General features: G+C 58.4%; 1 protein-coding gene across 3 annotated transcripts in view; it reads left to right on the plus strand.

Moving 5' to 3' along the window:
- Positions 1–12,510: 12,510 nt before the first annotated feature.
- Nfic (nuclear factor I C) overlaps positions 12,511–25,023 on the plus strand; it is a 55,410-nt gene continuing 42,897 nt past the window's right edge. For 2 of the 3 annotated variants that reach the window (XM_048342047.1, XM_048342050.1), the window contains exon 1: positions 18,527–18,643. In XM_048342047.1, the coding sequence (XP_048198004.1) occupies positions 18,614–18,643 (30 nt within the window). In that variant the 5' untranslated portion in view covers positions 18,527–18,613. Of the gene's footprint in view, positions 12,619–18,526; positions 18,644–25,023 lie in introns of those variants that run through there. The other variant, XM_048342048.1, reaches the window with a different exon arrangement.

Raw genomic sequence — 25,023 nt, forward strand, 5'->3', positions numbered from 1 at the left:
AGGGGAATGTGGGGTCCCCAGCTCTGTTTCGTCCTCTAGAAGCTCATCCCGAAGGCCAGGACCCCCCCACCCCGCACCCTCTGCCCAGGGAAGGCAGCGCCCACTCTGCTTGTTGGTCCTTGCCAAAGGAAGATCGCTCTGTGCGCCGCCCTTTCCTTATGTATTCATAATCCATCCCTGTCGGTATGAATCTGCTGTGCTCACGTGGGCTCTGGAGTTTATCCCGTTTGGTGGATGTGCTGGGTTCCAACTCAGGGCCTAGCAGGTGCAATGGGGCGTTAGTCACGCCCCACGATGCGAGCCACGCCCACAGACACGCCCCTGCGGCTAGAGCCACGCCTCCAACGGAGCCACGCCCTCCTGCTTGAGACAGGCCCCCTGTTTGGGGCCAAGCCCTTGACGTTTGAGCCACGCCTCTTGTCCTGTTTCTTGCCAGCCCCAGTCGGAACTAACCTCCTTTTGTCTCCCTCCCATCTGGGATAGCCGGCACGCGCCACCACGAGTCTCACTGACGTTCCCCCCTGTGCTGGCCCCAAATCTAAGTTCCTCTATCTATTCTCTGTCTTTTCAGTAGGTGGGATTATAGGCGTGAATCACTAGTCCTGGTTGCTAACTTTTTGCTTTCTTTTTTTTTTTTTAACCCCCCTCAGATTTAGTTTGTGGAGTTCTCGTAGGTTAGGACAACATTTTTAGGTATCTGAGAAAAACTTAAATTTCTTCCCTGTGGCACATCATAAATGGATGAAAGATTCAAATATAAATTACATACACCCATATATACATCCATAAATACAGATCAAGCCAGCTGCCAGTGGCTCATGCCTGTAATCTTAACTACTCAGAAGCTGTGATCTAAAGATCGTGGTTCAAAGCCAGCCCAGGAAGGAAAATCATGAGATTTTTTTTTATCTCCAATGGGCCTGGAAATGCTGGAAATGGAGCTATAGCTCAAGTAGTAGAGTGCCACCTTTAAGTGAAAAGGCCCAGGGAGACGAGCACTGGTGGCTCACACCTGTAATCTTAGATACTCAGGAGGCTGAGAGCTGCGATCTGAGGATGGAGGTTCAAAGCCAGCCTGGGCAGGAAGGTCTGTGAGGCTCTTATCTCCAATGAGCCACCAGAGAACTAGAAGTGGAACTGTGGCTCAACGTGGTAAAGCGCTAGGCTTCAGTGAAAGAGATCAGGGGCAGCACCCAGGCCCGGAGTTCAAGTCCCAGGAATGGTGCACGCGCACACACGCACACATACACACGCACACGTTCGTACACACACAAGTTGAGCAGCTTGGGGTTTCAGGGGTTCATTCCACAGCCAAGCGGTGACCGGGACTGCAATGCACATACTGGACGACAGAGGGAGGCACAGGACCAGGAGAGCGGCCTGCTCTGTCCAGCAGGTCCCTGATAATTGAAGTTTGCTCCTCTTTCCTTTGTGCATTTCTAGCCTCCTCCCCACTGAGCACGCACCCCAAGCTCCATGTGTGTCTTTTCCCCTCTTTATTTATATACGTTAATTGTCCCAAAGGGATTCATTCCCATATCTTTTTTTGTTTGCTTTTTGCCAGTCCTGGGGCTTGAACTCAGGGCCTGAGCACTGTCCCTGGCTTCTTTTTGCTCAAGGCTAGCACTCTGCCACTTGAGCCAAAGCGCCACTTCTGGCTTTTTCTGTGTGTGTGGTGCCGAGGAACGGAACCCAGGGCTTCCTGCATGCTAGGTGAGCACCCTACCCCGAGCCACACTCAGTCCCCATACCTTTCCACCCTGGCCACTTGTGAGCAGGATGCCCAGGCTGTGTGCCTCGCCCCAGGCACCAGGGCCACATTGTCAGTGAGACACTGGGTCTCTGCAACCAAGTTGCTGGGAAAGGCCCTATGTCCCCATCTTCCCCATGGGAGGGGACCCCCGGAACACAAACCCCAGGAAGAGGAATGTTGCCATCACTAGTTTCTGTCATTAGTATGATGTGCACAGCTCTGATCTGCAAAGCATCCAAGATGTGCAATTATTTAGCGCCTACTGCATGTACTTGGTCCCTCAATCTTGTTTCCCAGGAGAGGCTCAGGCTGGTTCTAGGTTGAGTGGTGGGGCCTGGATCCTAGCAATGACCCTACCTGCCCAATGAGTTGGAACCTCCTCAGCTAGACCAGAATCCCCCAAACCTTACCCCCCAGCCCCCACCCAGGGCTTTTCCAGTGAAGCAGAGAAGAGGAAGGGAGGCAGGCATCAGTGGCTCACACCTTGTCATCCTAACTACTCAGGAGGCTGAGATCTGAGGATTGAAGTTTAAAGCCAGCCTGGACAGGAAAGACTGGGAGAGGCTTGGAGTAAGGGTCCTGGGGTCCCGGCTCACTCTCTCTGTGACTCAGTTTCCCCAAAATGGGATCCTTGTGATGCCAGCCTCAAGGTGATTGAGAATAAACCTGCCTATTAAGAGCCCTGCAAGCCAGCTGAGCACTGGCACGCACCTGTAATCCTAGGTCCTCAGGCAGCTGAGATCTGAGGGCCACCATTTCAAGCCAGTCCAGTCAGGAAAGTCCCCGAGAAGATTTTTTTTTTTTTTTGCCTGTCCTGGGGCTTGAACTCAGGTCCTGAGCACTGTCCCTGGCTTCTTTTGCTCAAGGCTAGCACTCTACCACTTGAGTCACAGCGCCACTTCTGGCTTTTTCTATATATGTGGTGCTGAGGAATGGAACCCAGGGCTTCATGCATGCTAGGCAAGCACTCTACCACTAAGCCACATTCCCAGCCCTGAAAATGAGAATTTTGTTTTAGCACTTTCTTTACATCGAGTCATCCATGAGACTCTTATGTCCAATAAACCAGCAAAAGCCCGGATGTGGAGCTATGGTTCCGGTAGAGTGCCAGTCCTGAACACAAAAGCTCAAGATGGTGCCCAGGCCTTGAGTTCAAGACCCAAGGCTGGTAGAAGAGAGAGAGACAGACAGACAGACAGACAGACACAGAAAGGGGGGTGTCCTATGAACATGGCCTGTTATGAACCCCAAGAGGTGTCCATGGCTCCCCTGCCCTGCTGCAAGTTGTCTGGGGCCATGCACCTGGGTACTGTCCCCCGACATGGTGGCCAGCAAGATGCTGTCACTGCAGGACTGTTATCACTTTCCAGATGGGGAAACTGAGGCCTAGAGCTTTGGCACTGGCCCCTAGCAAGGGCCTCGAATCACACAGTAGTGCCAGCTAAGGAAAAATAAAAGAAAGGGGGATAAGCAAAACGGGACCGTTGCACAGCTGGGTAAAACAAGGCAAGTTTTCACAAGCAGAGGGTCGCAGGGCTGGGACTGCAACACGGAGCCGAGGAGCGCAGGGAGAAAAATCGCGAGAGGGTCTCACACTAGGGCGCCACAGGGTGGACGGGGTGGAAGCTCCAGCTCTGAGCCTCAGTTTCCCTTCCGGGCAGCTGCTCTGGCGGGTGGGGGCGGGGCGTCGGCCACGCCCTCCTTGAGCAACTCCAGCCCCGCCGGAAGGCGCAGTGCCAACGGGTAACCGCCGGCTTCCTGCCTGCCGCTCTGCCCCCTGCGCCCTCCGCCCCCCCTCCTCCCTGGCTGCGGGGCACCGGGGGCCTCAGTTTCCCCTTCTGCAGAGCGCAATGCCAGGCTTGGAGCTCCTGGGGGGGGCTGCCCCCTCGGCTGGCGTGTGCAGGCCGCTGCCAGTCTGCAGGCGACAGACATGGCGCCCACACCCAGGTGGCCATGCGCGGCCCGCGGGGCGGAGGCCCGGCCCGGCTCTGCGGCCCACGGCTGGGCTCCCACTCCTCCCCACGCGGGCGCACGCGGGGCCGCTTCAGACCTGTGTTCATCCTGTCACCCACGGAGCAAGCGACTAGGGCAGAGCCCAGCCCGGCTCGGCCAGACATCGCAGCCTCCGGAGCCGGGAAGTGCTTCCAGTGGTCTCGCTATGTGGCCATGAAAGGGAGGGACAGGTGTGCTGTTGTGCGTGTGCCTGGAGGTCCTGGCCTCAGTTTCCCTGTCTGTAGAAATGGGCACAGGGATGGCCTCTCCCAGGCCCCGGGAGGAGCAGTAGTGAGTGCAAAGGCCGCTGTGGGTGCTCGGGACTGGCGGCTGAGGAAATCTCGGGACTCCCCCCTGCAGGGCACCCCTGCCCCGGCTGCCCGGCACCCGGATTCCCGGAGCTCAGGCTCTCCAGTGGCTCCGATGACAGGCGTGAGTCACTGGTGCCAGACTGGTCCAGCTGTCAAAAAGGGTGACAAGGCCCAGCCACATGGGAACCTGAGAGACTGGACTCCCAGGGGGCCGCCAGCCTGCCATGGTCCCAGGGTTCGTCCCCTCCAGGTTCCAGGAGGCTGCCCAAGAACATTCTAGAAAGGACCTGGTCCAGGCAGCAGGCAAAAAAACAGCTGTTGATACGAATACACAGCCTTGAGCTTGGAAAGCCATCTCCCTAACTGCTCAGCTTTCCTGCTAAGACCCGGCTAGGCCCAGGGTTGTGCTGTACATTCTAGAATGTGCCACATGATCCCGCTTCCCATCAGGGGCCTCAATGTCAACTGTTCCACGATGACCAAAAATGACCCTGGACATGTCCCACGACTCCATCACCACGTTGCCCCTTCCGGGTTCCCTTTTCCCACAGGAGACAGTGGAGGCCCAGAGACGCACAGGCTCTGGCCCGGCGTCACACAGCAAAGGCCGGGGGCGCCAACCAGGTCGGGCCGCACTCCCAGGCGCCTGCGCAGCAGAGCACACTCCCGCGTACACCTGGGCAGGGAAAGTAGCCAACACACCTCTGGGCCTGCCAGGGTTCCAGGAACTGGCAGCGGAGTCCGGGGCATGGCACCGTTGCAAAATCCGAGGGTGGCGTGCTGGCATGCCCGGGCACTTGCCACCTCCGCGCCCCGAGGGCCCCGCCGGGAAGGCGAGCACGGCTAGGAACTGGGTGCCAGCACTCAAGATGGAACCGCAGGCGAAGGGGGCAGCTAGAGGGATGACCAATCGGAGGCGGCGCCTGAATTGCTAGCCAATCACAGCGCAGCTGCATACGTCCCAGCCAATAGCATGTCCTAGTGAGTCAGGCCCCACCCCCAGATGAAGCCCACGGGCCCTGGTAGAGGGATGCGGGCAAGTCTTTTGTTGGTGGCAGGAGTCCCAGTTGTTTTCCTGCCAGCTCTTTGAGTTTGGGACAGCTCCCTGCTCCCATGCCCGGCCCTCAGGCCTGGAGATCACCCTGTCAGAGCCAGAATGAGTCTGAAAAAGACCAACAAGTCTCCAGTTAAACATTGATGGAGCATCTAACACAGGCTAGCCCCTGAGGAGGTGAAGGTGGAGGAGGTGAATGTAAGGGAAAAGCCACATGGAAGGGACAGTGACCAGGGCAGAGGGCACAGCCCATGCAAAGGCCCTGGGGCCCGCCTGGGTCTGACTTGTTGGAGGAGCAGTGAGAAGCCAATGTGGGTGGAGCAGAGGGATGGAGGAGAGGAAGGAGCAGGGAAGGGCCGGGTTGGTGGTGCAGAGCCCTGGGGCCTACAAGGAGGATGTGGCCTTTGCCCCTGAGGGAGGTGGGCGCTGTGGAGAGCGGTGGGCAGAGGAGGAAAGAATCTAATGCCGTTTTCACAGGCCCCCCCCCAGTAGACCATGGGGCCGGGGGCAGCAGGGTCCTGATCATAATGGCAGGGTGGCACCGAGTGGAAAGCCTTGGTACGCTTTCCACAAACAGGCAGAGAGGGCCCAGGAGGGGCTCTACAAATCCCAGAGGGGAAAATGAGGCCCACAGTCCCTCTGGGCTTGCAGCAAGGAGTAAGTGGCATTCTTGGAGGTTGTCCAAGTTCTGGAAACTTCAGCTCTGGGTGGTCAGAGGCGATGCCTGGGACTCTGCCTGGTCCTCTCTGGAGCCCACTCTTGGGGTCTCCTTCAGGGACGTCCACCCCAGCAGAGCTAATTCTTCACTGCAGGGGTTCCCTGTCAAACACATTAACAATTCCCACCCCCCCCACACACACCTGGCCTAGGGCTCTTGCTATGAAGTAGGTAATCGAGGACACCCCGCCCCCACGGCGGAAGCTGTTTTATAGGGCTTTAGGACCACTTGAGCCTCAATTTCCTCCTCTTCATAAAATGGGTATAATGAGAGCTTCCACCGCCTGGCTGCTCCCCAGGCAACCAGGCTGGGTAGAGATGCTTTGCCATAGAAGTCTCCAGAAGCTAAGCCAAGCTGCTTGGGGTGGGGGGAGGGGTGGGCGCTGTCTTGAGAGTCCACCCCACACCCTCAGTGGTAATTACTCTTATAAATATATGGAGACCAGGGGGAAATATAGACCACCCCCCAATTTAAAGCCAGCCTACATTGCCACTACCTAACACCAGCTTTAACCACTTATCTCTTTGTTTGTCCCCTATCCTCCATTTTCCCCTTACTTTTACATTTTTAAGTTAAGAGAAAGTAGGTAGCCCATGGGGAGGGGGTGTAAAAAGATAACTCTGAGTCAACTTGCCCCAATTCAAATCTGGGAATTCCTCTGTGTGGCATTGATGGAGTCTCTCAACCTCTGTGTGCTCCCTTCAGCTGGTTCATCTGTAAAGTGAGGCCTTTGAAAATACAAGGTTTGGGGGTTGGTGGTGTGGCTCAGGTGGTAAGGCACCTTTGAATGGAAGGAAAGGGTCAGATACCAAGTTCTAGTTCAGGACTCAGAGGAAATAAACACAGGGTTCAAGACAGGCATTAATATCTCACACCTGTAATTCGCACTGTTCAGGAGGCAGAGATCTGAGGATCAGAAACCAACCTGGGCAGAAAAACCCACGAGTCTTTTTTTTTTTTTTTTTTTTTTTTTTGCCAGTCCAGGAGCTTTAACTCAGGGCTTAAGCACTGTCCCTGGCTTCCTCTTGCTCAAGGCTAGCACTCTACCACTTGAGTTACAGCACCACTTCGGCTTTTTCTGCTTATGTGGTGCTGAGGAATCGAACCCAGGGTTTCGTACATGCTAGACAAGCTCTCTACCACTAGGCCACATTCCCAGGCCCTCCATGAGGTTTTTATCTCCTGTTAACCCGCAAAAAGTTGAAGTGGAGCTATGGATCAGGTGGTAGATGGCTTGCCTTGAGCAAAAAAGGTAAGAGACAGTGCACCGGCTTGTGTTCAAACCCCAGAACCGGCACACAGGCACATACAAAACAAGCAAGATTAGTGCAAGGATCTAATGTTCTTGGTGTGGTTGGGTCCTGGGGCTTGAACTCACAGCCTGGGCACTGTCCCTGAGCTTTTGCTCCAGGCTGGCGCTCTACCTCTGGAGCCACAGCTCTACATCCGGCGTTTTCTGAGTAGTTCAATGGTGATAGAGTCTCGCGGACTTAACTTCCCGTCCTGGCTTCGAACTGCGATTCCTAGATCTCGGCCTCCTGAGTAGCTGGGATGACAGGCGTGGGCCACTTGTGTATTTTTTCATCACAGAAGCAAAGGATTGTTTTTAGTTACCAGTCACTGAGGGTCACGAAGACGATTTCCGTGCCACGTGAGCCGTCCGCGAGCCTGCCCGCCATTCGTGGCACTGTTTCCGCGGAGTCACTGGCACGCCGCCCCGCCCACTCGCGGGTGTGACGGGGGCGGGGCAGAGTTGTGCAAGTGCGGCTAACATCGCGTGTCTGACTGAAAATATTTACTCTCTGGCTCTTCCCGGAAAAAAAAAAAAAAACCAACAAAAAAAACCAACAACGGTGTGCTGACCCCTGGGTTAATGGACGACACGCACTTTGAACTCACCTGGCACGAACGTGCCGGTTCCCTGCGGCTCAGTGTGGAGCCTGCAAGAATCAACGTCGTGTCACCGGCACACGCCGTGACACGGGTCGCCACAAGCTCTGCGAGGCTGCCCTCCTTCCTCAGCGGTTCCCATCCCGTGAACCGCGGAGCTGTGTGGTTGGCAGTGGTGAAGCACTGGGCCACACCCTCCCTAGGCCACGCCCTCTTCCAGGAAAGCCACGCCCTCTCCATACTGGCCACGCCCGCGCCTCCTCACTATGCCTTGCTAGCCACGCCCTCCCCTCTGGTCACTCCCACACCTTTCACCATCTGGCCACACCCTCTATCGTCTGGCCTCGCCCTCCACTAACTGACCACGCCTTTCACCGTCTGGCCACACCCTCTATCATCTGGCCACGCCCTAACTGACCACGCCCTCCCACCCTGGCTACTCCTTCCTCAGATAGCCCGGTCCTCATCCTGACCACGCCCTCACCCAGCTGGCTTACTTGCTCCTCCTGGCCATGCCTTTCCCAGATGACCACGCCCTCCACCACTGTGATCTGACTGGCCCTCTGCTCGCCATCCTCCCAGGGTCTTCATGTGGTGTTACCTATGTGTGGTTGGCTTTATCTCGACCTCGACCTCCCCTACCCCCATCCCTTGGTGCTTGCTGGTGACCATGGCGATGGTCTAACCACTTTGGAAAACAGTCTGGCTGTTTCTTGAAAAGTTAAACATCCACCTAACACCTCATGAGCCAGTGCGTTACCTCAGGTGTTTACCCAGGAGAAACGCAAAACATACAGTTAATGCAGACGTTCACATCCAGGCGCTTCCATTGAGAAACATCCCATCGACAAGTGTGCACCCAAGGAAGGAAGGAAGGAAACCAGTGGGCACACAAATTTGTCCCCCACCACTGAGGGCGGCTTTGTTGTAACAGCCAGGCCTGAGGATGAACACATTTCAACACAGCCATGACGGGAGATGCCATCACGGTGGTGGGGGTAAACATACACAGAATAAATAGACACAGGACTGGCACCCCATGCCCACTCCTTACTCCTCTATGGGCCATTTGGTGCCACAGATCCAGTGTGAGTTGGGTATGCAACTGCCTCGCAAGTAACTGCAGGCCTCAGTTTCCACACCTGCAAAATTGGGCTAAGCACACAGGAGGAGAAATTGGGCCATGTGGTCCAGGGCTGTGTGGCTTCATTTTTGATTGTCATTTTCTTTCTTCTTTTTTAATGCCAGTTGTACAGCTTGAACAGGGTCCAGGCCTTGTCCCTGAGCCAACTTGGTCAAGGATAGGCCTCCACCACTTGAGTCACAACTCCATTCCTGGCCTTTTGCTGGTTAACTGGAGACAAGAGTCTTGTGGACTTTGCTGCCCAAGCTGATTTTGAAGCACAATCCTCAGATCTCAGCCTCCTGAGTAGCTAGGATTGCAGGTGTGAGCACCGGCACCCTGCTAGATTCTTGCTTTTCTCTCAGGTCAATGTAGGATTGGTCAACGCTAATCTTTATCTAGCAGCAATTTGAACGGTCTTTATTTTTTTCACTTCATATCAAAGCAGTCAGTATGGAAGGTATTTGTGTATGTTCACATGGGGGGGTATAATTCAAATATACATTAAACATATTACAGCTAGGTGCCATGCCATATAAGCTTAGCTACTCAGGAGAAAAAAAAAAGCCTAGAGCAAAAACAAGGCCCTGAGTTTAAGCCCAAGTACTGGCGCATGCATGCACGTGCTCACACACACACATACACATACAGAGCACATTACTATATTACTAAAACATAATATCAGTATATGTTAAATGAAACATTTATAACATGTATGTAAAAGTTTGCATCTTATTATGTATGATCATTACAATTGTAAATGCATAGTTAACCATGTGTAATATTTACCACATTTATAAATATGTATTTCATTAGGGCCTGAGCACTGTCCCTGGCTTCGTTGTGCTCAAGGATAGCACTCTACCACTTGAACCACAGCACCACTTCCAGCTTTTCCTGTTTATGTGATGCTGAGGAATCGAACCCAGGGCTTCATGTATGGGAGGCAAGCACTCTACCACTAGGCCACATTTCCAGCCTTGCATGATTCTTTTCTAACACAAGATCTTTAGGATAAGGGGTGTGGTGGTTCTATGAAAAGCATGTCTAGCATTTCTAGTACTATAGAAAGAGAGAGACAGAGATAAAGAGAAAAAATAGCTCTTTGATAGCACCCAAGCTCCAGCACAAGCACAAAGAAAGAGGGAGAGAGAGACAGAGACAGAGACAGAGAGACAGGCAGAGAGATTTTTCTTACCCCCTAAAACACTGAACTGTGCCGCATGATTTACTCAAAAGGCAGAATCTGGAAGCAATGATTTGGATACTTAGTGACAGAGACTCGGGTAAAGGGTTGGAAGTGCAACCTGGTGTCTTACTGCTTGGCACAAAAAGTGAAGAAATACCTCGCTGGACAGCAGGACTGGCTTTTTTTGTTGCTGTTGTTTAGTTTTCTTTTTCTTTTTTTTTTTTTGCCAGTCCTGGGCCTTGGACTCAGGGCCTGAGCACTGTCCCTGGCTTCTTCCCACTCAAGGCTAGCACTCTGGCCACTTGAGCCACAGCGCTGCTTCTGGCCGTTTTCTGTATATGTGGTGCTGGGGAATCGAACCTAGGGCCTCATTTATCCGAGGCAGGCACTCTTGCCACTAGGCCATATCCCCAGCCCCTGTTGTTTAGTTTTCTATACTGAGTTTTGTAAGTTGTTTTTTTTTTTGCCAGTCCTGGGCCTTGAACTCAGGGCCTGAGCACTGTCCCTGGCTTCCTTTTTGCTCAAGGCTAGCACTCTGCCACTTGAGCCACAGCGCCATTTCTGGCTATTTTCTATATATATGGTGCTGAGGAATCGAACCTAGGGCTTCGTGTATACAAGGCAAGCAACTCTACCACTAGGCCATATTCCCAGCCCTCTATACTGAGTTTTGAACTCAGGGCCTCCATCTTATGCAGAGCTCTGCCCCCTGCGGCACAACCAAGCCCGCTCATTGGACCCGCCCCGTTTATTAGCCCCACCCCCAACAGTAGAACTGTTAAGCCAGGACTTGGCCCAGTGGGACGTCTAATCTTATTCAGGAGGCCCTGAGATGCTACAGTTTGGCCTTCTTGACCAGACGTCTCCTGCCAACTAGGTGACCTTGGGCAGGTGCCTGAACTCCTCTGTGCTTGTTTCCTCGTGGTCCAAAGCGCAGGCTGTGGTAAAGCTCTGGCCCTCTGCTGGACAGGCTCTGGTGACGGAAATCCACTGAACCCTGGGCCTGGCTGGCTGGGCTGCCCCCTCCATTACTGCTCTCTGGGGCCTAATCCTTGCCTAATCCTCCTACCTAATAGCAGAGCTGCGGAGGGACTGGGGGTTCACCCTGGGGATTAGCAGAGGGGATTACAGATGAGCAGAGATGGGGTCTCCAACTCCATCGCGGCCCCTCTGGCCCGCGCCTGCCTTCCTGTGGGGGACACGGGCGGCCACAGCACCCGCCGGCACCTGTTCCCTGGCAAAGCATTTGGGGTTTAGCTGGTTGACCCCGGGGAGCTGAATTTCCTTCTCTGAGTTTCATTTGCCCCTTTTAGAAAACGGGAGAAGAATGTATGAAGAAAGCGGACAAGCTGGGCTGTGGAGGAGAGGAGGGGTGCTCCCCCGTGTGCCCACCCACCCTAAACTACCGCACCCAGCACTAGAAGCCCCCCCCCCCCCAGCCAGGGGGCTGCTCACGGCCTAGCACCTCTTCTGGGGTGCACCTGTCTTCTTCCTAGACCTGGCAGCCTCTTGGGGAGAGTCAGGAATCACTTCCCCAAAGGGGTCCCGGAACCCCTACAGGGAAGACACACCAGAAAGATGAAACCCGAACCCCTTCTCTCTCCAGGCCTAAGCCTGCACCCCCCCATCCCCGAGCTGCGCCAGACGCAGAGAGGAGGGGAGGGGGCGGCGCCTGCTTTGCCGCGGCGGCCGGAGGTGGGGGGGGCTGCGGGAGAGGGGGTGCAGGGGGGGGCTGCGGCAGCGCGTCCTAGCCCGCACTGCACCGCACCGCAAGGTGGGGGCAACGACCTCCCGGGCCCGACCCCTCCCCCGCGGCGGAGGCTTTGCCTTTATTCCGGGAGGGGGGGGGGTTGTGCGTGCTTCCCCCGCAGCTACCCGGCCGTCGCCTGCTCCCCGACTCCCGCCCCCAGGTCTGTGCCTCCCCGAGTGTCCAGGTCTCTGCATCCCGCGTGTCCCGTCCGTGATTGCCGTGGTTGTGTATGTAGCCGTATCTCCGCACACCTGCACTGGCAGACGGCGCGGGGAGAGGCTGAGTCCCGGGGATCCGCGGGTCCCCCGTGTGAGCCCAGGGGGGCGCCTCGCCCGCAGACCGCGCAGTGCGGCCGCGGCCCCTGCGGGGAGGTGCGCGTGGGTCCGTGGCGCCCCTGGGGGCCGGGCGACACCCGCAGCCCCCCGGGCGTCCGGGAGGCCCGGTTTGCTGGAGCGCCCAGCCACCAGCAGGCGTGCGAGCGAGTGCGCGCGCGCCGGGGTCTGCGGGGAGCCCGGCCGGGGCCCCGACCCGCCGCCGCCGCCGCCGCCGCCTCCTCCGCCCTCCCCAGCTCCCCGCGCGCTGAGCGGCCGTGAACGCAGCCGCAGCCCGAGCTGGGGCGCCCGGCAGGCTGAGCGCGGGCGGCGCGCGGGGCCGGGGGCAGGGCGGGCCGAGGGGAGGGTCCTGCGGGCCGGGGGGGCGGGCGCGGCGCTCCCCCTCCCCTCCCCCTGCCCGCGCCCTCCCCGCCTCCTCCCGCCGCCTCCGGCCCCCCCGCCCGCCGGGACCGAGCGCGCTCGCTCCGGCGCCGGCGCCGGCCTCGCCTCCTCTCCGCTGCGCCATGGTACGTCGCCGCCCCCACTTTCGCTTTCGCCCGGGGACTTTTCGGGGTGGTGCGTGGGTTCCGGGCGAAAGTTACGAGGTTTAGGGGGCGCAGGGGGCGCGGGCCGCCTGGACTAGGGGCTCAAGTCGGGGACCCCCTCATTGCCTGTCGCCGTAGCGGGGACCCCCCCCCACGCACCGCCACCCATCGACCTGGGGGCGGAGCTGGCGCGCGGGGCGCAGTGGGGGACCCCGAGTGGGGGGCCGGCGGCGGGCGTCGTGGAGTTGTTGGGGAGGGCGGGGCTCCCGGGAGAAGCCCCCCCACATCTCCCCGCCGCTCCCCGCCCCCTCCCCGGGACCGGATCCCAGGCGGAGGGCGCGGCCCCCTGGGCGCGAACCCCGAGCTCGCAGCCCACCGGGTGTCTGAGCCGAGGAGGGGATTGGAGATCGCGGGGATCGCGGAGAGACCCCGCGGGGCTCTCCGGCTCCGGCCCGGGCCCCGGCTCCGGCGAGCTCGGCGCGCCAGCTAGCGGAAAATGGCCGCTGCGGAGAGGGGCGGAGAGCGCTGCGGCCGCCGCGGGGCGCCTTGAACTTGGAGCCCGGGGCGCCGCGCCGAGCCCGAGGCGCCGCCTCCCCCCCACCCCGACTCCCGCCGCCCCGACCCCGCTGCGGCGCCTGGGGATCCCCGCCTCCCCGCCTGTGGATCCCAGGTCACGGCCTGGCGTGCCCCAGGCCCCTACCACGGGTGGCTGTACTTAGGGGGTTCCGCGCCCGGTGTCGTGGGGTGCACGGTGGGGGCAGGACTCCCCCAAACACTGCAAGCCGCGCATCCTCGGGAGCGCCCGCGTCGGTGCGGCGGCCGGGCCAGTGATCCCGTCCCTGTCGGCGGGGGCCTCAGTGTCCCCATCTTTGACGTATCCCCAGGTGTCCGCACACCCACGTGCTCGGGTGTCAGCTTTGTGTGGCCGCCCGGACGGCGCTGGGAGGCACGGTGGCTCCGGTGAGAGCGCGCGGCGGTTGTTGGGGGTTTGCGGCCACCCTCGAAGCTATGTCGCGTGGCCGCGCCCCAGGGGACACTTGGGTGTCGCTGAGCCAGGGGGAATGGCGCTCAGCGTCCCTGGGGATGGCTCCCCGTCCCCAGGTCCCTGTCCCGTTGTCTGGCTCTTTGGGAGTAATGGGGACTGTGGGTAGCAGGGTTTTCCTCTGCCTGTGCTAAGTGCTGTCCCCCAACCCCCCACCCGGTGCCGCCTGACCCCTTCACCTCCTGGCTCGCCCATCCCCGTGCTGGATTGGAAGCAGCGACCTGGGGCAGGGCCGGGGGTCCCCGGGTGCGGCAGGGACCGTCAGGGAACTCACCAGCCCCAACCCGGGGATACCCAAGTGCACAGGACCAACCCTGCCCGAGGATGGGCCAGGGCCAGAGTTGTTTTGCTGGTCTGGGGGGAAAAGAGGGGTCCCGGGCCGGCACCCCTGCGGTTTTATAGTTCTCTAAATATAAAACTCAAGGCCAGGGCTGGGAATATGGCCTGGTGGCAAGGGTGCTTGCCTTGTATACATGAAGCCCTGGGTTCGATTCCCCAGCACCACATATATAGAAAAAGCCAGAAGTGGCACTGTGGCTCAAGTGGCAGAGTGCTAGCCTTGAGCAAAGAGAAGCCAGGGACAGTGCTCAGGCCCTGAGTTCAAGGCCCAGGACTAGCCAAACAAACAAAAAAAACCACCCCCAAACGAACAACAAAACTCAAGGCCAGGCCAGAGTGGCAGCTTTTTTTGGGGGGGGGAGGGGCAGTTCTGGGGCTTGAACTCAGGACTTGGGTACTATCTTGGAGCTTTTACACTCAAGCCTGGTGTTGTACCACTTGAGCCACAGCTCCACTTCTGGCTTTTTGCTGATTAGCTGTAAATGAAAAGTCCCACAGACTTTCCTAAGGAGGCTGGTTTTGAACCGTGAGCCTTCAAGCAGTGCCCTGAGTAGCTAGGATGATAAGCCGTGAGCCACCAGTCCCAGATTCACTTTTTGTTTTTCCTTTCAATCTGTCCATCCCACTTCTGAGAGGCTGGAAAGAGGAGGAAAGGGGCTCCACAGGTGACACACACACACATGCATTCAGGGCCCCACACTCCAGTTCTGTGCCCCACCCTCCCCCTTAATTCTGTTCTCTGGAGGTGTTCAATTCAGTCAACATGCAGACCAGACCCAACACACATGCCTGTGCACACACACAGACAAGGACACGGGCACACAACTACACTGGAGCCTCCTCCTCCTCCTGGGTCCCCACCGTGCCCCTGGGTCAGCTTTGGGGGAGTAGTGGAGACAGTCGAAGGAAAGATCTGGGGTGTGTGATGGTGGTTGTGACTGTGTGTGCACAGGGACATGCCCACAAATTTGTGATTGTGTGCTACTCGGTATGTGGTTATATGTGTGAGTCTGTATATTGTGTGTCTCTAGTGTGTGTCTGTGTATTGTCTCTATGTTTGCATCTTTGTAATGTGTCTCTGTATGATCTGTGTGTCTTTGTGCTGTCTCTGTGTTGTGTGTCTATGATTTGTGTGTCTGCTGCGTGTCTAAGTGTCATTGTGTGTTGTGTATCTGCATTATTTGCATATGTCTGTGTGTTGTGTGTCTCTGGTGTCCATCCATGTGTTGTGTGTGTGTTGTGTCTCTGGTGTCCATGGGTTGTGTGTGTTGTGTGGCTCTGGTGTCCATGTGTTATGTGACTGTTGTGTCTCTGGTGTCCATGTGTTATGTGTCTGTGTGTGTTTGTGTGTCTCTGGTATCCATGTGTTGTGTGTGTTGTGTGTCTCTGGTGTCCATGTGTTGTGTGTGTGTTGTGTGACTGTGTGTTGTGTGTCTCTGGTGTCCGTGTGTTATGTGTCTGTGTGTTGTGTGTCTCTGGGCAGGCCTACATCTTATCCTAATCTAGAGCCTCAGTTTCTTCTGTGTAAAGTGGGAGGGCCCATGGTCCCTCTGGGAGGGAGGTGAGGGGGGCCCAGCTCGCAACCTGGCCTGCGGCGTGTCTCACTGTGTGTGTGTGTGTGTGTGTGTGTGTGTGTGATGGTGGCCTTGTCTCTGGGCTTGGTGGCTGTCAGGGCTGCTTATGTTCAGTGTACAGAGTCTGTATCTAGAAGGCCCACCACCCAAACCCATTCCCTCTGTGCCTGCCCTGTCAGGAGACCCCCTCCCCCCCACACAGGTGACAGCCCTCATCAAGGGCGTCTTCCATGATAAGGCTGGTGTGTGCCATTGCCCAGGACTCCTGCCCACCACAGAGGCTGTGTGTGTGTGGACGTAAGGCTTGCTGCATTATGGCGGGTGCATGCATGTATTATGACCGAGAAGGATGAATATTTTTAGCCAGGAGGTGGGTGTGTTTTTCCAGGCCACCTCCAGTGTGCACAGTACCAAGGGCCAGAATTGTTGGTCCCCAGTCCTCCTTCCTCCTGGATGCCTTTGGAGATATCTCAGTGGGGAGCCCTGTTCTTTGCCAGGCCGCATAGTATTCCAGCTGGTCACAGTGAAGACAGTCCTTTGCAGATGGACACAGGGCTTCTGCCCAAGTCTTGGCCCTGGCATTGTTTGTGATGGTTCCCCTCCCTGCTGTGTGCATCTGTGTCTGGGACAACTCCAGAGAATTCTAAGACAGTAGTGAGGAAAATACTCCTGTAATTTTAATAATAATAATAAAAGCCAGATTGTGCTAGGAGGTAAATAATCACCACCCCACCCCGCTCCTATCCTTGAACACAGATCTATATCTGCCATGTACAGGAAATATCCACAGGCCCAGAAGGGTGGGACCTGTGACCCCCCCATTTCACACAGGGGAAACTGAGGCACTGAGTAGTTCTGCTGACTGGAGGAAACTTACCACAGCCAGCAGTCATGCACCTGGTTCTTTGTGCTCACTCACTGAAGTGTCTGCTATTGTCTTTCCTCCCTGTGACATTAATACAACTTGTCACCCCAAACCCTCCTGCCCCGCACCCCACAGGGACACAGACCATCTTCAAGAGTCCCAATCTTAATGTTTCCCTTCTTAGAATAGGACCTGAATGACCAGATTAACGCTGGGGCTGGACAGCTGGCAGGAGACTCAGGGGCCCCTCAGATGGGGAGAATGGCCTGAGGTCTGTCTCCCCACCCCGCTTTGGGTGAATTGTAGCTGTGACCCTTGGTGCATTGTGTCATGTGTTAATAAAATATGGTCTCTTGTTATGTGGACACCCTGCATCCGTCCTCCTCAGGGTTTTTAGCTCACTCCTCCCCTCAGCTGCACAGTATGCTTTAAAAAGAGGGGGGCTGGGAACATGGCTTAGTGGTAGAGTGCTCGCCTAGCATGCATGAAGCCCTGGGTTCGATTCCTCAGCACCACACAAATAGAAAAAGCCAGAAGTGACGCTGTGGCTCAAGAGGTAGAGCACTAGCCTTGAGCAAAAAGAAGCCAGGGGACTGGCAAAAAAATTTTTTTTAAGCTATCTACTTAGGAGTCTGAGATCTGAAGATCCAGGTTCAAAACTAGCCCAGGCAGACAAGTCCAAGAGCCTCTTTATTTCCAACCAACAAGCACAAAGCTGGAAGCAGAGCTCTGGCTCAAATAGTAGAGCACCAGCCTTGTGCAGAAAACCAAGGGGAGGAGATTGCGAGGTCCTAAGTTCAAGCCCCAGGACTGGCACACACACACACGGCTTTTGAGGGGACCCATAAGTGTCACCCAGCTGGCAGGGACATCCTGCTGGCCCTGAGCCAGTACCGCCCCCCCCAGCCCGCCCCGGTGGTGGGAGGATGTCAAGATGTCAGGGCTGTGGCATCTTCTCCCGCTCTCCCCCCTCCCCGCCGCCACAGGGGTGCTGTCTCACCTTGGGGACAGGAGAGGACTGGAATCTCATATACTAACTTTCTAAGAACATCCTGTGTCCCTCTGAGTGGTGCCAGGGCTCTGGGAAGGACCCTGCAGGCCCAGCGAGGGAGGGGGCACAAAGAGGGTGGTGAGTGCTGACCCCCAGTCTGTGGCTGGTCCCCAAGCCTCACTTGGGGAGCGGGTGGGCTCTCTCTGCCCAGCTGTGACCTGGGTACTCTGCTGGGCTGCTACAAGTGCCCGCTCTGGGGGAGGGCTGGCAGGGATCTGCTGGAGAGCCACTGAGGTTTGTCCGAGGTGCTGGGGGAACCCATGGACTGCGCCACCCCCTCCTTTGGCATCCACTGTGCCCAGGGCAGATTGCTAGAGACCCCCCCCCCCGCCCCAGTAAGCAGGACCCTTGGAGCTGGGGGCTTGCTTTTCCCACCTGACTCTGGTGTGGGGTGCAGGGTGCGTGGAGGAGGGAAAGCCGGTGTCCCCTGGTCCCCTCACCGCCCTGCACCCCAACTGCGCTGCATCTTTAAGGGGAAAGGCGCGCGGCCTGTGCCCACGTCACCGCGCTCCCTCCCGGCCTTGGCGCGGTCCTGCAGCTTCCCGGCCAGCGGGGTGGAGGGGGGGCTCCAAATCCACGGGGGACCCAGGTCCCCCACTCTACACCCCCGGGCGACGGGGGGGCCTGTGGCCCTGCAGGGGAGGAGGTGCCCGGTGCCGGCTGGGGCTGCAGGAATGTGGGGGACCAGCCCGGGATGGGGCGCCCTGCGCAGACCCTGGGGGCGAGCGCCCGCCCTCCTGCCCGCCCTCCTTCCTTTCCTCGCGCGCCCTTTTTTTTTTTTTTTTTTTAATTCCCCTTCGTTTCTTTGAAAGTTGGATGTTGAAAAGTGGGAGGACCGAAGTGGGAGGGGAGAGATATTGGGGGGGAGGAGGGGGAGAGGAGACCGACGGACGGACGGTCGGACGGATCGGCGCAGGGGCAGGAAAAGGAGGAGAGGCGGACGGAGCCGGGGAGGCCGGGGGAGGCGGGCGCTGGCGAGGGCGCGGGAGGGGAGGGAGGGGGAGGAGGGAGGGGGAGCAGGGGGGGGCTGGAAAATGACTCAGTAAGTTCGGCGCGCCCGCTCCGGCCGGCCTGCGCCTCCCGCCGCGCCCGCGCCCGCGCCCGGGATGTATTCGTCCCCGCTCTGCCTGACCCAGGTACGGCCCCCCGCCGGCGCCCCCGGCCCCCCGAGTCCGCTTCCCCGGCCTCGCCCTCCTTCTCCCCGCTGCCAGGCCCCGAAGTCGGGGAGCCCCACGAGGCGGGACCGAAAAAGGCGCGCGTCCCTCCCGCCGCTGGGGTGGCCTGGACGCCCCCTCCACGGGCGTCCGGGGTCGGGGGATCCCCGATGCACCCGCTTCGGACCCCACACTCGGACTCCCCCTTGCTCCTGCTCGGGACCTCCGGGCTCGGGACGTTTGGGGGCCCCTGCAGCTCTGCCTTCCCCTAGCTCGGGGAGGGAGCCCCCAAAAAGGCGCAGAATCTAGGGGCTCGGCGGGACGCACCCCCTTAGCCTCCTGCGAGAGGAGTTAGGGGGGTCCCAACAGCATGCTGGGCCTTCCTGGCCGTCACTCTGTCCCCCCACTCCCCGTCCGAGCCGGGGGCGCCCGCCACCCCCGCACCGCCGGCCCACGTGCGCGCGGGGGAGGGGCGTGCGGGGCTCCGAGGCCGCCGCGGGGTCCTCCAGAGCCCCCCAGCCACCAGCGGCGGGGTGTTCGCCCACGGCGACCGGGGTGCGTGCGTGGCGGGGCGGGCACTGCGGCGCTGCGGACCCGCACCTGCCCCCTCCCTGGCCGCGCGCCCGGCTGGGCCTCGCGGGAACCCCGTGCTCTGGGGAGGGGGCGCCTCCCGCTCCAGGCCGCTCTCAGGCCTCCACTAGGGCCCCTCCCCACACACACCCAGGACCGCAGGAGCTGCTTCCCCACTTCCCAGTCCCCCTCCCGTTTCGCTGGGCGCCAGCTGGCCTCAGTTTCCCCGCCACGGCAGGTGCTGCCAAACTGTAACGTGACTCGCGCCAGCCCGCGCTGGGCCTGCGAGGGAGCCCTCGGCCGGGCCTGGCTGCGCCCCCCACCCCGGGGGAAGGGGGTGAGGTCTCCCGAATGACCCTGGAGGTTTCTGGGTGCCCCCAGCACCCTCCAGGGAATTGCCCCAGCCCCTGGTCCTGTGGATGACCTTGGACAGGCAGCTGTCCGGCTCTAGGCCTCAGTTTCCCTTGAAGAGCAGGTTGGGGGGGGAGTTGTCATCTAAGCACAGGGTTTGGGCTTTTGCTGGGTGGCCTCAGCTAAGTCTCTGTGCTCCCCCCTGCTGTGGAGGGGGGGCGGCTGCTTCTGGGATGAGGCCCGAAGGTCGCCGAAGCCATGGAGCCCCCCCAGGGGGGGGCAGCCCAAGCTCTGTCTTTACCCTCAAGGAACTTGCTGTGGGCTTGGCCTCAGTTTCCCCAAGAGCAGAGTGGGCCCAGGGTGGGGATGGAAGATTTCCAAGAGAGACCAGAGACACAGAACATGGGGGCAGGGGTGGGGGCAAGGGGACTCAACCCAGGGGCTCCCCCTTCTGCCCCTCCCACTCACCCCTTCCCAGCCCAGCGGCCCACCCCCAGGGACCCCCTTTGGGAATGCACAGAAGCTTGTGCAGGTCTAGTTAAGGGCTAGAAGGGGGGGGTCCTGCCTCAGTTTCCCTGACCTGGTTCCCCTCTTCTCGCTTCTCATCTGGGCCTATGTGCTGTGTGTCTGCAGCTCCCTCCCGGTGTTCCCTCTGTGTGTCCCCATTTCTGTCCCTTGTGCCTCTCTACCCTGTCCCCCCACACCCTCTCCTCACCCCTGCCTCTCTCCCCGTCTCTGTCTCTCTCTCCATCTCTGTCTCTCTTCTCCAGCTAATTTTACAACCCGAGTCCCTACCCAAAATAGCTCTCCCTTTTAGCTGATCCGACCCGGATCCTGCCGGGCAGGGGGGGCGGGGCGGCCTGTGCCAGCCCGCCTGTGCCCTGTGCCACGGGGGGGGGCGGAGGCGGGCAGGGAGGGGAGGGCGGGCCCTGGAGGATGCTGGGAGCCCGGTGCCCGTCTGGGTCGCCTTGGCTGGGTCGCCTTGGCGGTGACTCAAAGCCTTGGGTCACTTTTACTCTCAGGAACAGCGCAGCCCGGCCGCCACCTCCACACCCCGCCTGCCACGTTAGTGACTCCCGGGTTCGGGGCCAAGTCCCTGCTGGCGGCCGACGCAGGATTCCCCGGGCCTGGCAAGGCCACCTCCACCCGGGCCCTGCCGCCTTCCGGCCCTCCCTTCCCCCCCCTTCCCTCCTGCATTCATTCACCCTTCATTTCTTCTCTTGCGGGAAAACTTGAGGCTGCTGCTGCTGCCTCGAGTTTGAGTCTGCGATCTTTCCACGTGGCAGATGTGTGCGTGTGTGCACATGCATGTGTGTGTGTGTGTGTACATCCAGGCCCCTAGGGTGCGGAGTTGGGGGAAGAAGGGAGGGATTCCCAGCCTCTCAGGCCAGACAGAGGGTTGTGGACCAGAAAGGGCATAGCAGGCACACAGGCAGCACAGCACTTGTGGTGAGGGCCAGGTTTGGGGGCCCTGTCCCTTTGGTGGGATGGTCAGACTGGCAGGCAGGGGGACCCTTCTGTGTCCCCTGTGTGGCCCAGCCTGATGGCTCCATCTGACCTCTGATCTCTGGTTTCCAAACCTCTATCCTTCAGCTGCCGCTGCTGCCTCCTCTTCCTCCTCCTCCTCCTCCTCCTCCTCCTCCTCCTCCTCCTCCTCCTCCTCCTCCTCCTCCTCCTCCTCCTCCCCCCCTTCCTCCTTTTCCTCCTCCTCCTCTTCTCCCTCCTTCTCCTCCTCCTCCTCCTCCTCCTCCTCCTCCTCCTCCTCCTCCTCCTCCTCCTCCTCTCCCTCCTCCTTCTCCCATCCCCCCTCTGCGGCTGAGGTGCCTCAAGCCAGCCAGGGCCAGGCGCCCTGTAAATCACCAAGCCGGATTCTAAAGAGTCAGCGTTCTTGGCCTCTCTCTCTCTCTCTCTCTCTCTCTCTCTCTCTCTCTCTCTCTCTCTCTCTCCCCTCCTTCCCTCCCTCCTTCCTGCCAGTACAGCCCTCCCTCCCTTCCACCAAATAGATGACCGCCATTACTGTGTCCCCCCAGCCCCCCCCCCACTACATGGATCACCTTGCCCTCCCCAGCCCCACAAGGTACCACACACTTCCACACCCAATGGCAGACTTGTCCTAGCAGGGTCCCCCAGAAGGAGTATGTCCTGCACAGTTGTATGGCACCTGCCCCCCAGCTCTGCGAGGTGGGTGGGGAGGTGGAGGGGTCGTGTGCAGCAGGCGTCTAACACATTGCCCTTGGGCCTGCATGGCTTTGCGGGTTTAGAGAAGGGATCGGGTCTTCCCAAGAGCCCCACAGAAAGCGGGTGGGTGGGTGGGCATAGTATACAGCAAGCACCAAATTCCTTGGTGCTATGCGTTTCTTGGGCCTTGTCTCCCTCGTGTTCCCTGGGCTGGCTAAGCTCACACTGAGTTGGGCTTGGGGACAGCATCAAAGCCTGCATCCCCCCCCCCATACTGGCTGGGCCCTCATCCCCATCCTGGGACACTGAGGCAGGAAAGAGGAAGTCAGGAGATGTAGGCTCTGCTAGGATCCTGCTCTCTGCACTCAGTTTACTCACACTGCTCCTTCAGTGTCTCAGGGCTTGGTGCGGCCCCAAGGCCTTTGCACACGCCTCGAAAGCTCCCATGCCATCATTCAGGCCTTTGTCCAAGTCATTCTGCCAGGGACCGCCCTGGACCACCGGAAGCCCCAGGATTTCCCCCATCCATGTCCTCAGAGCAACTGACATTGCCATAGATCCTGCCCTAGATCAGGATCCTGGGGAGGGTTGACCCCACAGGGCTGGCACACAGTAAGCGCCCAGTCAATGTTTGTGGAGAAGCCAAACAGATCCCTCCTTGACAGGGTTAAATCCAAGCCAGCCATTGGGCTGGAGAAGGAATTACCAAGGCTGCCAACTCTGGCTTTGGTGCCAGATGGGCCTCAGTTCAGACAGGAGCTCTACCTTTTTCTCTAGTCGGTCTTCTAACATGGGAAAGAGGACATTGGAACCAGGGTCTTGAAGTACGCATAGGAGTTGGGGGTATGAATTGACAAAGGAGGAGGACAAACAGGTAGATTCTCAGTAAGGACTCTTGAGTTGCTTTTTCCTGGAGAGAGCACATACCCATTTCCTGATTGGTTGCTGGGGCCATCAGGGCTAGGGGGCGCCACAGGGAGCCACAAAGATATCCAACCCTGCTTGTGTGGTTCAGGCAAAGTGGGGAACAGGGAAAGGCTACCTGAAGGGAGGGGCATTAGAGAAAGGGCACTGAGGGATGTGTAGGAGCTTGGGGCAGGTTTACAACTGCTCCCTTGCCCCAGCTGGGAAGAGTTGGTGATTGTTACAAGTCTGTGGGACATCAAGTGGCTTGCCCTGCCTCTCACCTGGCCTGACCTCCGTGAGAGGAAGAAGGGAGGATCGGGCTGGCCGGCGTCCGGCAGGTCTGTGACCTAGTTACAGACTGTTTGTCCTCTTGTCTCCAGACCAGCTGGGGTCACCAGTGACGTGGGCTCCACCCCTGCCAGGCCTGCCTGGCACCTTTCCCTAGACTTAAAGGGGTGGGACTTCGAAGGGGGGGCTTCGGTGGGGGAGGAGCTTAGAGGGGAGGGGTGCCAGGAAGCTTAAAGATGACCAAGACCAGGAACTCTGGAGAGGGGCCCAGAGAAAGGGGTACAAGGAGAGGCAGAGTGTGCCCCACCCCAGTTATCCCCCCTCTCTGACTAGCACCCCACCTGCTAGTTCTAGGCCTCCCCCTTTTGTAATGTGTGTGCAAATACTGGGGCTTGAACTCAGGGCCTGGGTGCTGTCCCTGTGCACATTTTTTTTTTCCTCAAAGCTAAGGCCCAGCTGGGAATATGGCCTAGTGGTAGAGTGCTTGCCTCATATACATAAAGCCCTGGGTTCAGTTCCTCAGCACCACATATATAGAAAAGGCCAGAAGAGGCACTGTGGCTCAAGTGGAGAGTGCTAGCCTTGAGCAAAAAGAAGCCAGGGACAGTACTCAGGCTCTGAGTCCAAGTGCCAGGACTGGCAAAAAAAAAAAAAAAAAAAAGCTAAGGCCCTACCACTTGAGTCAGCTTCACTTCCTGCCTTCTCTTTTCTTTCTTTCTTTCTTTCTTTCTTTCTTTCTTTTTTTTTTTTTGATGGTTAATTGGAGATAAGAGTCTCACAGACTTTCCTGCTGGGGCTGGCTTTGAACCTCGACCCTCAGATCTCAGCCTTCTGAGTAGCTGGGATGACAGGTGTGGGCCACAGGTGCCAGACTCCAGGTTTCTCTTAGCATTTCCCCTGTGGGTGCCTGAGCTTGGGTGCTGTCTCTGGACTGCCATCCTGTGGTCCAGAGCTCAGTGGCCACCTCTGGACCACAATCCTGTGGTCCTGGCCTCTGCCCAGCCCCCACTCCCACCCCCTGCTCCCCATTCTGGGTCTTGTGTGATCAATCCAGGCCCTGAGGCAGGGCCTGGCATGGGACAACCCCCCCCCCATTTTCCTCAGCAGGTGGGCTTGGGGGAGGGCAGCAGAGAGGGCCTGGGTGCCAGGCCAGGCCAGGCCAGGCCGCAGCTGTTCTGGTGACTCACCCTGGGGGGGGGTCAGTGTGAGCGGGCAGCAGGCCTGGCACAGGCAATGACCCGCACCTCCCCACCCCATCCTGGTCTCAGCAGGTTATTTTCAGAGCCTCAGTAATAGGTGAGGTACGGTGTCCCCACCCCACCCCAGCACCCTGAGAGCAAGGCACCCTGGAGGGGGGGGTACAGAGCAAGGGCAGGCACTCGGGCCCTGGTGCCATGATCTTTCCAGGCCTAGGAAGGGGCGAGCCCACCTCACCCACCTAGGAGATGAGATGAGATGGGGGTCTAGGGGCCATGTCCTGGGGACCCCAGCCTGGGGTCATTCTCTTTTATTTATTTATTTTTCTTGGTAGTTCTGGATTTTGAACTCAGGGCCTTCCACTTGCTCAGCTAGTGCTCTACCACTTGAACCATGCCAGTGTTTGGCTTAAGGATTTTTCTGGTCTCTAACCATGATTTCTCCAGGTCTCCGTCTCTTGAACGGCTAGGATTCCAGGCATGAGGCACTACTTAATAAATAAGGCTTTATTGGCCCACAGCACACCCCCCCACACACACATACAATCACTTCTCAGCTTAGTGTGTTTGTGCATACACGCTGGTCCTGGGGCTCCAACTCAGGTCTTGAGCGCTGTCTCCTTGCTTTTCTCCCTCAAGGCTCGTTGGTGCTCTATCACTGGAGGTATAACTTCATTTCCAGCTTTTTTTGGTGCTACAGTCTCATGGATTTGCCTGCCTGGGCTGGTTTCAAACTGGGATCCTCAGATCTCCACCTCTTGCATAGCTAGGATGACAGGTGTGAGCCACAGGCTTTTTTTATTTTTTGAATTTTTTCCCCTTTGTCAAAGTGAAGTACAGAGGGGTTACAGTTTCATATGTAAGGCAGTGAGT

The sequence above is a fragment of the Perognathus longimembris genome, chromosome 3 (genome assembly GCF_023159225.1).
Source record: "Perognathus longimembris pacificus isolate PPM17 chromosome 3, ASM2315922v1, whole genome shotgun sequence".
NCBI lineage: Eukaryota > Metazoa > Chordata > Mammalia > Rodentia > Heteromyidae > Perognathus > Perognathus longimembris.